This window comes from Balaenoptera physalus, assembly GCF_965194825.1.
Source record: "Balaenoptera physalus genome assembly, chromosome: 2".
In the NCBI taxonomy this organism is placed as follows: Eukaryota; Metazoa; Chordata; class Mammalia; order Artiodactyla; family Balaenopteridae; genus Balaenoptera; species Balaenoptera physalus.
In genome coordinates this window covers 149,306,644-149,319,489 of record NC_138883.1, presented here as the reverse complement: position 1 = coordinate 149,319,489, position 12,846 = coordinate 149,306,644, and the positions used below count along the sequence as shown (strand labels likewise).

At 35.6% G+C, this 12,846-nt stretch overlaps 1 protein-coding gene across 15 annotated transcripts in view; it reads left to right on the top strand.

The window, feature by feature from the left end:
- The window catches only part of TJP1 (tight junction protein 1), a 341,605-nt gene that overhangs the window by 246,685 nt on the left and 82,074 nt on the right, over positions 1 to 12,846 (top strand). For all 15 annotated transcript variants that reach the window (XR_014260292.1, XM_082448491.1, XM_082448496.1 and 12 more), the window contains one exon: positions 6,012 to 6,068. Coding sequence is in view for 14 of the 15 variants with exons in the window: in XM_082448491.1 (XP_082304617.1) it covers positions 6,012 to 6,068 (57 nt within the window). In the remaining variant the exon portion in view is untranslated. The remainder of the gene's footprint in view (positions 1 to 6,011; positions 6,069 to 12,846) is intronic.

Sequence of the window (12,846 nt, the reverse complement as noted above, 5' to 3'; positions counted from 1 at the left end):
TCTCGGTCTGCTGGAGGTCTGCTGGCTTTACGAGTAAAGTCGTATTCCTTTGCCTCAACACCTCGTCTCCGATTCATTGGCCTGTCATGTGGCGAGCAGAGCAAGCTTGGACTTGGTAACACTTTCGCTTTGATCTTAGGACATTGGCAAATATAGCAATTTATCTGTGAACTTACTTAAGCAAATCTCTAGCTGTGATCAACCAAAAAAATTCTAGGCCCACCTATGTCTTTCTTCCAGCTCCTAATATTTTCTAATCCTATCCATCTCATCGTCTGTCTCCTAAATAGTCAGCCAAGGAGTGAACACACAATAAAGTATTTGAAAATTTAACTGGTGTTGAGAATAGTGGGATGTCAGATGCTCGATTTACTTAACTTTCTGTTGAGGCTGTCATCCCACAATTGCTGCAGTGTTACTTTGATCATTATTTTTAGTTCTTATGCTTAGTGAGTTCTTATCCTGTTTGTGAGATTTGTTGAATTCCCTGAGTGTCTCCAAGACCACTCTTCATTTGACTTCAGATTTATCTTTTTTATTCTCTCTTGGACAGGACATCTCCATTTTGAGAGTTTACTTGACAGCCCTTCAGATCAATCCAAATGTATATTTTCCCCACCTTTTAGCACATACACTAGTCTCTTTCTTTGCACTTTATTTGCATAGCAGTGATCACATTTGAAATTAAATGCTTAACTGAAAGGTCAAAGAGGGGCAGGGGTCATTTGTTTTATTCACTAAAACTTACGTTGTACTTCTTAAGTTCCTGGCTCAACCTTATCTCAGTAGGTAATCTTGCTTTCTATTTTGGATGGAAAGCAAAAAAACAAAAACAAAAAACAAAACACTTTGGAGGGCAGGAGAATTCAGAAACAATTCAGCATAACAGCTTTGCATACAGAAGAAAAACTCAGAGCCACCAGTGTTACCTCTCTCTTTGCTACTTAATTTTCCTAGTGGGGGACCACAAGTCATCAGGAAAGAGTGCTCAGTGTGCTTTATTTAAGAGATAGTACTGAATAAACTATTTAAAGTATATATTTGATATGTAAGGGTCCAACAATTTAAAAAATATGAAAATTTTATTCTTTTATGTTGTCTTCCATTTTTATATTTTGTTTTAGTGTATTCTCTGGACAATAAATGACATTTTTGTATTAGTTCCTCACTGGCTGTTCCTTTTCAGATTCCTTAGGTTCTTCCTTTTTTCCCCTCAGAATATTTGTGGTGCACAGGGTCATCTTAGTCCTTTGGTAATTGGATCTTTTCACTTGGATTCAATACTACTTTGTTGATTACTCCTAGATCCTTGTCTGTGCCAGATCACCTATATCCACCTGCCTACTGCCTATATCTCTGCTCCAGTATTTCCACAGGCACCTTAAATTAAAGGTGACTAAAACTGAATTTGTAATCTCTTTTTCTGCTGGCTTTTTCACGCAGCTGCTCAATTCAGAAACCTGTAACAGCCATCTTTAGCTCCTCCCCCCTCTTTACTTGCACTTTCTAACTGGTCTCCCTGCCTCAACTCCCTCTTCCACATCACAGCCATCAGAATGAGTCCTGACTATGGAATATGACAGCCTGAAGTTCCTTAGTGTCTTACCATTGAGTTTACAGTCCTTAGCGTTGTGTTTGTTACAAGGCCTGTTGGGATGTACTTCTGCAGCTTCTCTTTTTACCCTTTCCCTATTCCACAGATGGTACTGTTCAGCCACATCAAAACCAGCTTTATGTGCAGCATCAACAACCTTGCTGATACCCTGTTTCTTCTCTGGAAACATCTTTCCCACTTTCTTTCCTGGTCATCCATCAAGCTTGAACTCGGATGTTTCTTTCTCGGGGACTCAGTCTCCCATCTTCTCAGCAAGCAGCGTCCTCTCCATCCCCCGTGGCACCTCGTATACACATTTATCTAGTGTTGTAAGCCTCTCCTTGAGCCCTTAAGGAGGAAGAAGGACCTATTTTTGACCTCTACGGCACTTAGCATAAATGTCTGGATTGAATAAATGAATGGATTGTTTTTAAAATTACAGCCATAAGGATGGTAAATTTTAACTGGCTATATACCAAGTTAATATTAAGGAGTTTAGATTTTCCTTCATTTGGAGAACACTGGCTTTATTTATTCCGTCTTGGATTTGGTCTTCTCCCAGTTATAGGTTCATCCCTTCTTGTCCGTTCTTGTGTTCTCCTGTCTTTTCCCCACTTGATCTGTAATCAGCCCTAAAGGACAGTGAAACTGCCTAGAATTAGGATCCTAAGTTTTGGCAGGAAGCCCTTCAGAGTTGGTGATCTGAGTAGTGTCTTTGCCAGCTGGAGCTTAGAACAAAGAAACCAAACAAACTCTTGGCACTCTCTGAAATGCAGCTTTTTGCTTCTTCAGAAATTGTGATTCTGGTCAGTTGACACTGACTTAGAAGTGTATGTAGAACTCAGAGTTCAGTGGCCACGATTGCAGTTTTTCTGGATGCCTACAGTGCTTCACTAATTATTGAATTTGCAGCCTGTTTGGAACTGAAATTACAGTCTAATAGAATTTTGGAGGTGGACAGGACTTTTTACTTGAGATAATGTCATACCATTCCCTAAATGAGGAACACTAAGGTTACTTAACCTAGTTAATTGCAGATTTGGGCTGTGATCTTGATATTTCTGGCTTAGTTCATTTTCTGTTTAACAGCATCTTTCATAGTTATAGGGAATGATAGTGCTGTAATCATTCTTAGAGGAATGACACTTTTTTACTTGCGGTCTCTCCACAAGCCTAAATGTTTTGGGAATGAGACTATTCATTTACCAGAAAATCCTTCTGCCAGTTATGCATTCTGCTTTTTTTTTCCAGTAAGAAAAATGACAAGTAAGCAATTTTACAATAAGGATGATGTTTCAAAAACTATTTGAATAAGTAGTAGATGAACATAATAGAGCATTACAAAAGGGCTCACAGTGAAAATGTAAGATTCCCTACCTCCCTGCCCCAATTTCTCTTTCTCCACCCCAGAGGCCACTTGTTTTTTTAGGTATTCTTTCAAAGGAAATCCCCTTCCTCCTTTTTCTAAAGTATCAAAATTTTAGCGTTAAAATCTAAAGTATCAAGATTTCTAAAGTATCATATTTAGTAGTACTAAAAGTTTTTTATATCCGTTTTAGCCTTCAGTTTCTGAGTGATTTAATAAGAATCTCCTCTCACCACCTCCCAACATTTTATGTTCACTTTCAAACATAGCAAAGTTGAAAGAATTACAGTGGGTACTTGAATCCCGTCAACTAAGATTCTACCATTATATTTTACTGTATTTGTATTCTCAGTTCCTTCAGAACTCCTCATAAAGTCTGCCTAGTTATATAAACAACCATGGATAGAATTTTGCTGCTTTTGCCACTGAAGGAAACCAAAGGCCTGAGGGTGGAGAGAGATGGAAGGGTCCATGGTTTAAACTAGGAACACTTTTTTCTCTGTGTGTGTGTTTTAAGTGACTAGGATCAGGAAGGCATAACAACTTACTTACATTATGGATTCAGTTGCTTTAGTGCGCAGGTCAAGAGCCTAACTGACCACCCTTTTTTGATGTTTCGTTCTCTCGGCTTCTTTCTTGCACATTGGTCTCCCTTCTGATAAATCAAGCTAATAAGGCTGTGTTTGGCTTTAACAGAGAAGGGAGCTATTGTATTACCCATTTTGGGGAAGCCATTGAGTTGGTTGAGTTGTGTACTTTTCTGAAGAAACATTAATTTTGATTGGAATGCTGAGAACAATTGTTTTAGTATTTTTATTTTTCCCCTTATATAAACAAAATCATCTAGATTTCTCTTATTGTACTCCTAGAAGCTTGTACGTTAAGACCTCATTCTATATATCCCTTACTAACAAGATACTTTTTATAATTAACAATAAAACATAAAATAATCTTAAATATTACTTGATTTTTCCTAAAAGAAAAGTTAAAAATAGATATTTGAAGTTTCAAGTGGGATTTGATGAATGTGGCTTAAAATATTTTGGCAGTTTTTTCTGACTGGGAATGGAGAAAGGAAAGCAAAAAAAAAAAACCTAATGAAAAAAATATTACTCATAATCCCTTCACTTTGAGGATGATCAGTGTTAACATTTTGTATATCCTTTTAGCTTTTCTTTTCATATTCATGTTTAAACAAAGGATAACAATATACAAGCCGTTTCATAATCTGCTTTTCCTCCCTTCACATTAAATGAATTTCCTCATTTGATTCATATTCTTTTACTAAATGGTAAATTGTGTGGCCATTAAAACCATATGGAGGATGATAAATTTTCATTCCAAAGAATATGTTATGGAGGTCCTCTCTGTTTATCAGATCACTTTCAGTTTGCACTGATAGGAAAGGAATTAAAAGGGTAGTGAAGCAGTGCTGCTGGTTTAAGAAGTAGATCAAGGCAAGACAAGCTTAAAGCCATGCAAGCAGTTCTCATTTTTAATAAGTCAGCTAAGATTGGACAAACTGGCAATTGCAGATATTTTTATCCTGTATATTTTAGTAGGACTCTTGATATTTAGCAGAATTACTCATATCATCACTGTGTCACATTGATGGAGGTATTTTTCAAAATACATAAATGCTGGTCAATTTTTTAAAAAACAAAACAGCTTTGTTTCCAGCAGAGGTCTCATTAAAAGGAGGTTTTGCTGCACTTGACTGAAAGATTGAAACAAAACGCTGGTTGACAGTTCTTATCTATGGGAGTGAACAGAGGGATCCTTTCTCTCCTTCTCTTATTCATCTGGCAGGAAAGTTAATCTAGTTGCTTTGTATTTAGCGAAGCAGGCTTGCTTTATAGGGATTCCTTTTCTAAAGTGGCATTAATGTTCGATTAAAGTTGCTATGGGAAAGGAGAAATGGGCCCAGGGCCCCTTGGTGGACATGTTCTCATGATGGTAGTGACAGCAGTGCACTAGAAAACAAACCTTATTTGTGGAATAGACATTGATAAGGCTGGGTGACAAGCGGTGTCCTGGAAGCATCGTGCTCAGCATTCTCCCTTCTACCGCACCTTGTGATACCTCTGAAAAAGCCTTTAAACAAATTGTAGACATATATGTTCAGGAACCCCAATTAAAGAAAATGGTAACATTAAAAGAGATTGAATTACTTTAAGCCTCCAAGAGCAGTTAACCCAATTTTTAAGAAATTTACTTTGAATTCTTTAGTGTCTATCTCTTAGATAGTGATTTATTTCTCTCTTTAGTAAAGTTCTTGACAGGAGAAGAACCTGAACTACACTGACATTTGAGCACCTCTATTGGAGCTTGCATCACTTTTATTTTAAGGCAGTTCTTTGGGGCAGGGAGTTTGGAATTGTTTATTTGTTTTTCTTTTTTGTTTCTTTTGTGTGTGGCATGGGCATGTGTGCATGATATGTATATTAGAAAAGACTTTTTTTTTTTCTTCAGGGTTATAAACAAAGCTTGAAGATAATTCTGTAGTAAAACTGAAACTAGGTGGAGCAGTAATGTTTTAACTGATACTGAAGCAGCCATTGACCAAACCTATCAAATGGTCCTATCTGTTTTCCTGTGATACGTGTATTTATAATTACTGAGTTCAGAGGTATTTGACGTTCCCTTCCTTTGCACAACGTTAAGGAATACTTTTAAATGTTTTATGTGTTGTTCGTTAGATATTTAAAAATACTATTCCAACTTCTGTTCATTTCTAGCTGATGTTAAGTATAAAGTTGCAGAATTAGCTTGAACACTGATTTCAGCTGGCATGAAATGAATATAGAGTGGCATCTGTCCAAATTAAGTTAAAAACAAAGGAAGTTCCTGTGTGTAATTTCCTGTCTCTTACAACAAAAACAAAAGCAAGCAAAAAACATTCTATAATTATTAAGCCTTTTTCAGAGTATCTAATATTGAAAGTATGAATTTTGGTATTTTACTGTGCTAAATTGTTTGCTAGATGTTCTCATTCACTTTATTAGACATTTCCTTAAAAGATAATTATTTGTTTTTCTTTTCCTTTATCAGAACACAGCAATGGAGGAAACAGCTATATGGGAACAACACACGGTGACACTTCACAGGGTGAGTTCTGTTGGAGTAAATAATCTGTGTGTAGGTCAGGATACTGGCAGCTTTTGAAAACAATAGAGGAAAGCCAGATGTCAGGAAGCCAGAAGAAAGGGGAAGAACTTTTCGATATTCCTTTGTTTAAAATTAGAGTTGCAATAAATTCTTTATTAAGGTCAAAAGTGAACATGATTACTTTTTCATATATCCTTTTGGTTGTTATTTGTATATTGCTGTTTTTAATCATGACTTAAGAAATTAAGTGGTTATTTTTAAAAATTTGATCAGATAAAAGACACCATATTTTCCTGTAAATTGTAAACTGATTCAGCTCTTCTGAGTATATATGTATGTATTGTAGGCTTGGGGTTTAAAATTGATCAGGGTCATGTGAGTAATAAAATCTTAAAAGATACTCCTTGATTTGAAACATGCAGAGCCAAGCTCTTGCTTAAGCAATTGCAGATGGTCAGAGAGCAAATCGTAGTGAGCTGGGTAAGAGTAAGAGCTTTGTGGGACTTCCCTGGCGATCCAGTGGTTAAGACTCCAGGCTTCCAATTCAGGGGGAGTGGGTTTGACCCCTAGTTGGGAAACTAAGATCCCGCATGCCACACGGCACTAGAAATAGATGGAAAATTCTGGAATAAGAATTAAATAAATAATAGCTTAAAAAAACAAAAAAAGAGTAAGAGCTTTGTCTGAAATGAGACTGCCCTGAATTTGAATCCTACTGCTGCCTGCTTCCCTTTAGAAATGAGCAAGTGACCAAACCCGCTTCTAAAGCATTGGTTTTCAGTGTTAAAATGGGGCTTATGCCACCTCATGCTTGACATAAAGTAGTGCCTCCCATAAATCTTTCCTTTCCTCCCTTTGAAGAGAGCTGACTCTACTGATTACCCTTCTCCTTAGAGAATGTACAGAAAGAGATTAGAGAATATTTAAGTATTTTACACTTACTACTTCTACTAGCTATATCCATTACTAGGAAAATGGAAAGGGGGAAAATCATGTTCCTGAACCACCCTGCCCCTGATTATCTCGTGAATCTTTGAATCTACACATGATAGACAGTGGGTAAATTAATTATTAAAAAACAGTGATTTCAGATAAGACTTTTTTGTGTCTCCCTAAATGGTGAAAGAAATCATTAAATAATACTAACCTTAACTTTTAATTTATAAAGCTAAGGTATGGCCTGAATTTGTTTGAAATGTGCTGATAGCATATTTAAATCAGATTAAACATATACCATCATACCTTATAAATGTTTAATTGGCTGGTTTTTATAGAATAATATGGTATTTTATCACATTACATTTATTTTCTTAATGCCTGTATTATTTTTATTGATATAATTTACACACAGTAAGATTCATCCTTAGTGTACAGTTCTGAGTTTGACAAACGCATTTAGTCATGTAAGTCATATAACTACCACTACAGACAATATAGAACAATTCCATCACCCTGAAATTTTCCCTTGTGCCATTTGTAGTCAACCCCGTCCGCTTACCCTGAGCACTTAGTAACCACTGATGTGTTTTCTGTTCCTGTATGTCTGCTTTTTCTCTCATGTCGGTGAACTCATACAATACATAGCCTTTTGAGACTGGTTTCTTACACTTAGCCTAACGCACTTGAGATTTCTCCGTGATGTACTTATATCAGTAGTTCTTATTGCTGAGTAGTATTCCACTGTATGAATGTAGAATAATTTGCTTATTCATTCTCCAGTCTTGATACCCTGGGGTGGTTTCCAGTTTTTGGTGATTGTGAATAAATCTCTAGTGTACAGGTTTTTGAATGAACGTAGCTTTTCATTTCTCTTGGGTAAATTCCTAGGAATGGAATTGTGGTTTTTAGTTTGTAGTTCTCTAAAGACTAATGATTTTGAATATCTGTTTATGTGCTTATTTGTCATCCATTATCTTCTTTGGTAAAATGTGTTCAAATCTTTTGCCCATTTTTAATTAGATTTTTTTGTTTTCTTATATTGACCGTAAACAAATAGACTGCAAGTTATTTCTCCAGCAAAAATGGGTTCACTTGGGATCAACAGAGAATTGCAATTCAGGGTCTGCAGCCACTGCAAGACACAGTGCAAGACCCCAGCAAAAATAGAACTCTTTTATAGAGGGGAAAAGGAAGTTGGGAGGGCTGTAGTAAACAGAGTCCATTGGAGGAATTGAGAGTCCAGAGTGTAGTGGTTTTTCATTGGCTGAATTGTGACAGTCTGTCATTGGTTGAGTTCTTGGCAGGCAAGAAGAGGAAGTCTTTCTTCTTGCTGGGCTCTGCTAACAGCGCAGTGCATGAGTGCTCCCCCTTCTGGCCTCCCAACTCTATTTTAATTGAGGTTTCTGTTTATTAATTTTTATACTTACTGTTTTTTAAACTATGGTAAAATACACATAACAAAAATTTGCCATCTGTCCAGTTCCTTTGTCCATTTTTAAATTGGGTTTTATTTGTTGAATTGTAGGAGTTTTTATATATTCTGGTCATTAACCCCTTATCAGATATATGACTCATAAATGTTTTTTTTCCCCATTCCATGGATTACGTTTGTACTCTGTTAATTGTCCCTTGGTGCACAGAAGTTGTTACTGAGTTTTGAGAGTTTTGAATATCTTCAGGATACAAGTTCTTTAATAGGTATTGTTTTGCAAATATTTTTCCCAGTCTGTGGCTTGCCTTTTTCCTTCTCTTAATAGTGTCTTTTGCAGAGTATAAGTTTTAAATTTTGATAAAGTCCAATTTGTTAGTTTTTGCTTTTATTGATTTTGCTTTTGGTTTTGTGTCTGAGAAGTCTGCCAAACCTAAGGTCCCAAATATCTTTCCTGTTGTTTTCTTCTGGAAGGTTTTGTTTTGTTTTTTGTTTTTGTTTTAATTAAATTTTGTATGAAGATTTTTTTAGGGGATTTTTTTTTTAATACGGATGTCCAATTTTTTGAACAACGATTTATGGAAAGGTTATCCTTTCTTCATTTAATTGCTTTCTCCCTGTGTCAAAAATCAGTGACCATACATGTGTCGGTCTTTCCCTAGTCTCTTTTGTTGATCGGTGTGTCTATCCTTTGCCAGTTACTTCTGCCTTGATTATTGTAGCTTTATATTAAGTTGGAAATCAGGTAGTGTGAATCCTCCAAACTTACTATTATTATTTTTAATTATTTTGACTAGTTCCTTTGTCTCTGTATATAAACTTTAGAATAAGTTTGTCAAATTAAAAAAATCTGCCAGGATTTTTCATTGGGATTGCATTGAATCTACAGATTAATTTGGGGAGAATTAACGGTATTGAGTATTCCAAACTATGAATGTGATGTATCTCTTCATTACGGTTTTGTAGTTTTCGGCATACAGATTCTACACACGTTTTGTTAGATTTCTAGTCAAGTATATTTTTTATGTTTCCTCATGCTATTGTAAATGGTATTTTTTAAAATTTCAGTTTTTGATTGTCTATTAATATGTAGAAATACAGTTGATTTTTGTTTTTTTTTAAATAGTGAACTTGTAACTTTTCTAGAGTTCTAGGAACTTCTTTGGTAGATTCTTTGGCATTTTTCTATGCAGTCATCTCATCTGTGAAGAGAGGCAGTTTTATGTCTTCATTTTTCATCTATATGCTGTTCATTTCTTTTTTTTGCCTTATTGTACTTGCTAGGACTTCCAGGATGTTGTTGAATAGGGACAGTAATAAGCAGGCGTCCTTGCCTTATTCCAAATTTTAAATGAAAGCATTCTTTCACTATTATGTATGATGTTAGCAGTAAGGTTTTTGTAGATGCCCTTTATGAGGTTAAGGAAGTTCCCATGTATTTCTGTTTTGCTATTTACTAGGTTGAGGAAGTTCCCTTTTATACTTAACTTTGCTAAGAGGCTTTTTTTTTTTTTTTTTTTTTTTAAATCATGAATAGATGTTGGATTTTGCCAGTGCTTTTTTGGTAAGTATTGATTGAGGTTATCATACGAGTTTTCTTTTTAGTCTGGTGGAATGGTCAGTTTCTTGCTTTTCTGGATGTTGAAGAGCTTTTCATTCCCAAGATAAATTCTACCTAGTTGTGATGTATTATTCATTTTATATATTGCCAGATTGATTTGCTAATGTTTTATGAAGATATTTGTTTCTGTGTTCATGAGGAATATTGGTTAGTACTTTTTCCTTGTGTTTTTATTGGTTTTGGAGTAAGGAAAGCTACCAGCCTCAAAACAAGCAGTTGGGAAGTATTCTTCCCTATTGTGTTCTGTGGTAGAGTTTGTGTACAACTGAAGATATTTCTCCCTTAAATGTTTGGTAGAATTCACCAGTGTAGCCATCTGGTTCTGGAGTTTTCTTTGTGAGAAAGGCTTTAACTATAAATTTATTTTCTTTAATTTTATATAGGACTATTCAGGTTATGTATTTCTTCTTTGTTAGCTTTTGGAGATTTTTTGGGTAACTTTGGTAGTTTGTATCTTTCAAAGTATTAGTTCCTTTTATCTAAACTGTCAAATTTATAGACATAAAATTGTTCATGACATTCTCTTATTTTAATATTTTAGGATCTGTAATGGTGGCCCATTTTCATTTATGATATTGGTAATTTGTGTCTTCTCTTATTTCTTGGTCAGCCTGGCTAGAGGTTTAACAATTTTATTAAACTTTTCAAAATACCAGCTTTTCTTTTCATTGATATTTTTTATTTTCTGCTTTGTATTTCACTGATTTCTGCTCTTACTTTAATGTTTCTTCTGCTTACATTGGGTTTAAGTTGCTTTTCTTTTTATGATTTCTTAAGGTAGAAGCTAGATCATTTGAGACCATAGGTGTAATTTGACCGTATCACGTTACATTTGTTTTTTCCTAATACCTTTTTAGTTTTTAAGTAAGGAAAATAAAATAAGACACGTAAATTAGCTAAAGTACATTTCTCCTTTCTACTGTTTTGCCTGGTTTTGTCAGTTGTGGGGAAATGTTAGGTTATTTACTACAGATCTGTATCTCATTAACTTAGGCAAAGTAGGAAAAGATTTTGAATGTTGAGCAAACAGAATCTGATTTTTTGAATTTGTTAAAAGTGTCACACCAACTCATCATGGTAGTTGTAATACTCAGGCAAGTCTGGAACTCCTGTCTAGGAAGAAGGTCAGTGTAAACTCCATTCTGTAGCTGGGCTCTTCTTGTGCTTCAGTTTTCTTTTGCCCTGAGGGAGGGGGATACTAGCCCAGAAAGATGTCATCAAAAGATACATGGAGATAAGATGAGTATATAGTTCATAATTCTTTGGTTTTCAAACATGTTAACTATTGTGCTGGGAACACAGAGCTGTGTTGCTTCTGGGCCTCATCAGAGAGGGACTGTGACAGAATGGAAGTCCTCAACAACCATCCCTCCAGGAATCGTTTTTGAAGGTTTTTAAAAATAGACCTGTCACTGTAAGCCCAGAAACTTATGCCAAAGCATAATTCAGTTAACTTCATTTTCTGAGGCTGCAGAACTATACTTTCAGATATCTTTCCTTTGGTATTCTGAGTTGTTACAGAATAAAATTTAGACTATCTAGAGCACTGTCAGCAAACTTTTGCTGTAAAGAACCAGATAATAAATAAATACTTTAGGCCTTGCAGGCCATAAATCTCTGTCACAACTTCTCAACTCTGTAGCTGTATTGCAAAAGCAGCTGTAGAGAGTAGGTTAACAAATGGGTGTGGCTATGTTCCAGTAAAACTTTATTTACAACAATGGGCAGCTAGCTGGATTTAGCCTGCAGGCCATAGTTTGCTGACCACTGATCTAGAGTCGTAGCTCTCAAGGTTTATTGCAAAGAGGAATCAACTGGATCATGCCCAACTACCAGAGATTCTGATTCATTTGGTCTGGGATGAGACCCGTAATATGTATGTTTAAAAATGCATGTTTGAAATGGAGGGCCATGTCCTCTGGCATCACATTTTTAAGTAGCGCTGACAAAGGAATGAGAGAAAGTTATTCTTCTTGAGGTGAGCCAAGTGAGCTTTTGGAATAGTAGTAAGTGACCGAGATAATTTGAGACTATATGCTTTTGGCAGTAACCTGGAGTTACAGATATTGTGTCTTGCCAGATAAGGGCTTGGTGTACTTAGTTATGCCCACTAAAACTTATTTTCACAGGAGGCCAATCTATTCAACAAAGTCACTCTTAGGAGATCAAGTAGCAGCATTGTCTAGTAGCAATATAATACAAACCACAATGTAATTAAAATTTTCCTAGTCTTCACACTGAAAAATGTAAAATATGGGTGAATTTTATAATAGATCTCATTTAACTCAGTATATCCAAAATGTTGGCATTTTCAACATGTAATTAATATTTAAAAATTGGTATACTGTACTTTGCTTTTTTTTTCCATACTGAGTCTTAGAAAACCAATGCACATCTTGTAATTTCAGCACCTTTCAGGTAAGACTAGCCACATTTTAAGTGCTCAGTAGTTGTGTGTATAATGGTTATAGTATTGGCAAGTGCAGGTCTGTAGCTTGAAACGGTAGTTGCATCCAGAGGGTCTTGTGTTCCACCCCTCCCACCCATGACATACCCACAACATTCTTTAGTTTCAGATGTTCTTCCTTAGAAAATGCACATATTTTTATAATTCTTTGAGAAATGAATAAATACTCAGGAATGAGTTGGTCATCTCTACTTTTTTATTTTCTGAAAAAAAATTACATGAAAGATTAAGTGAATATTTCTATATTAAAGAATTAAAGGGTTGAGAGAAGTTAAGAGAGGCTTGGCCAAGATGGCAGAGTAGGAAGACCCTGAGCTCACCT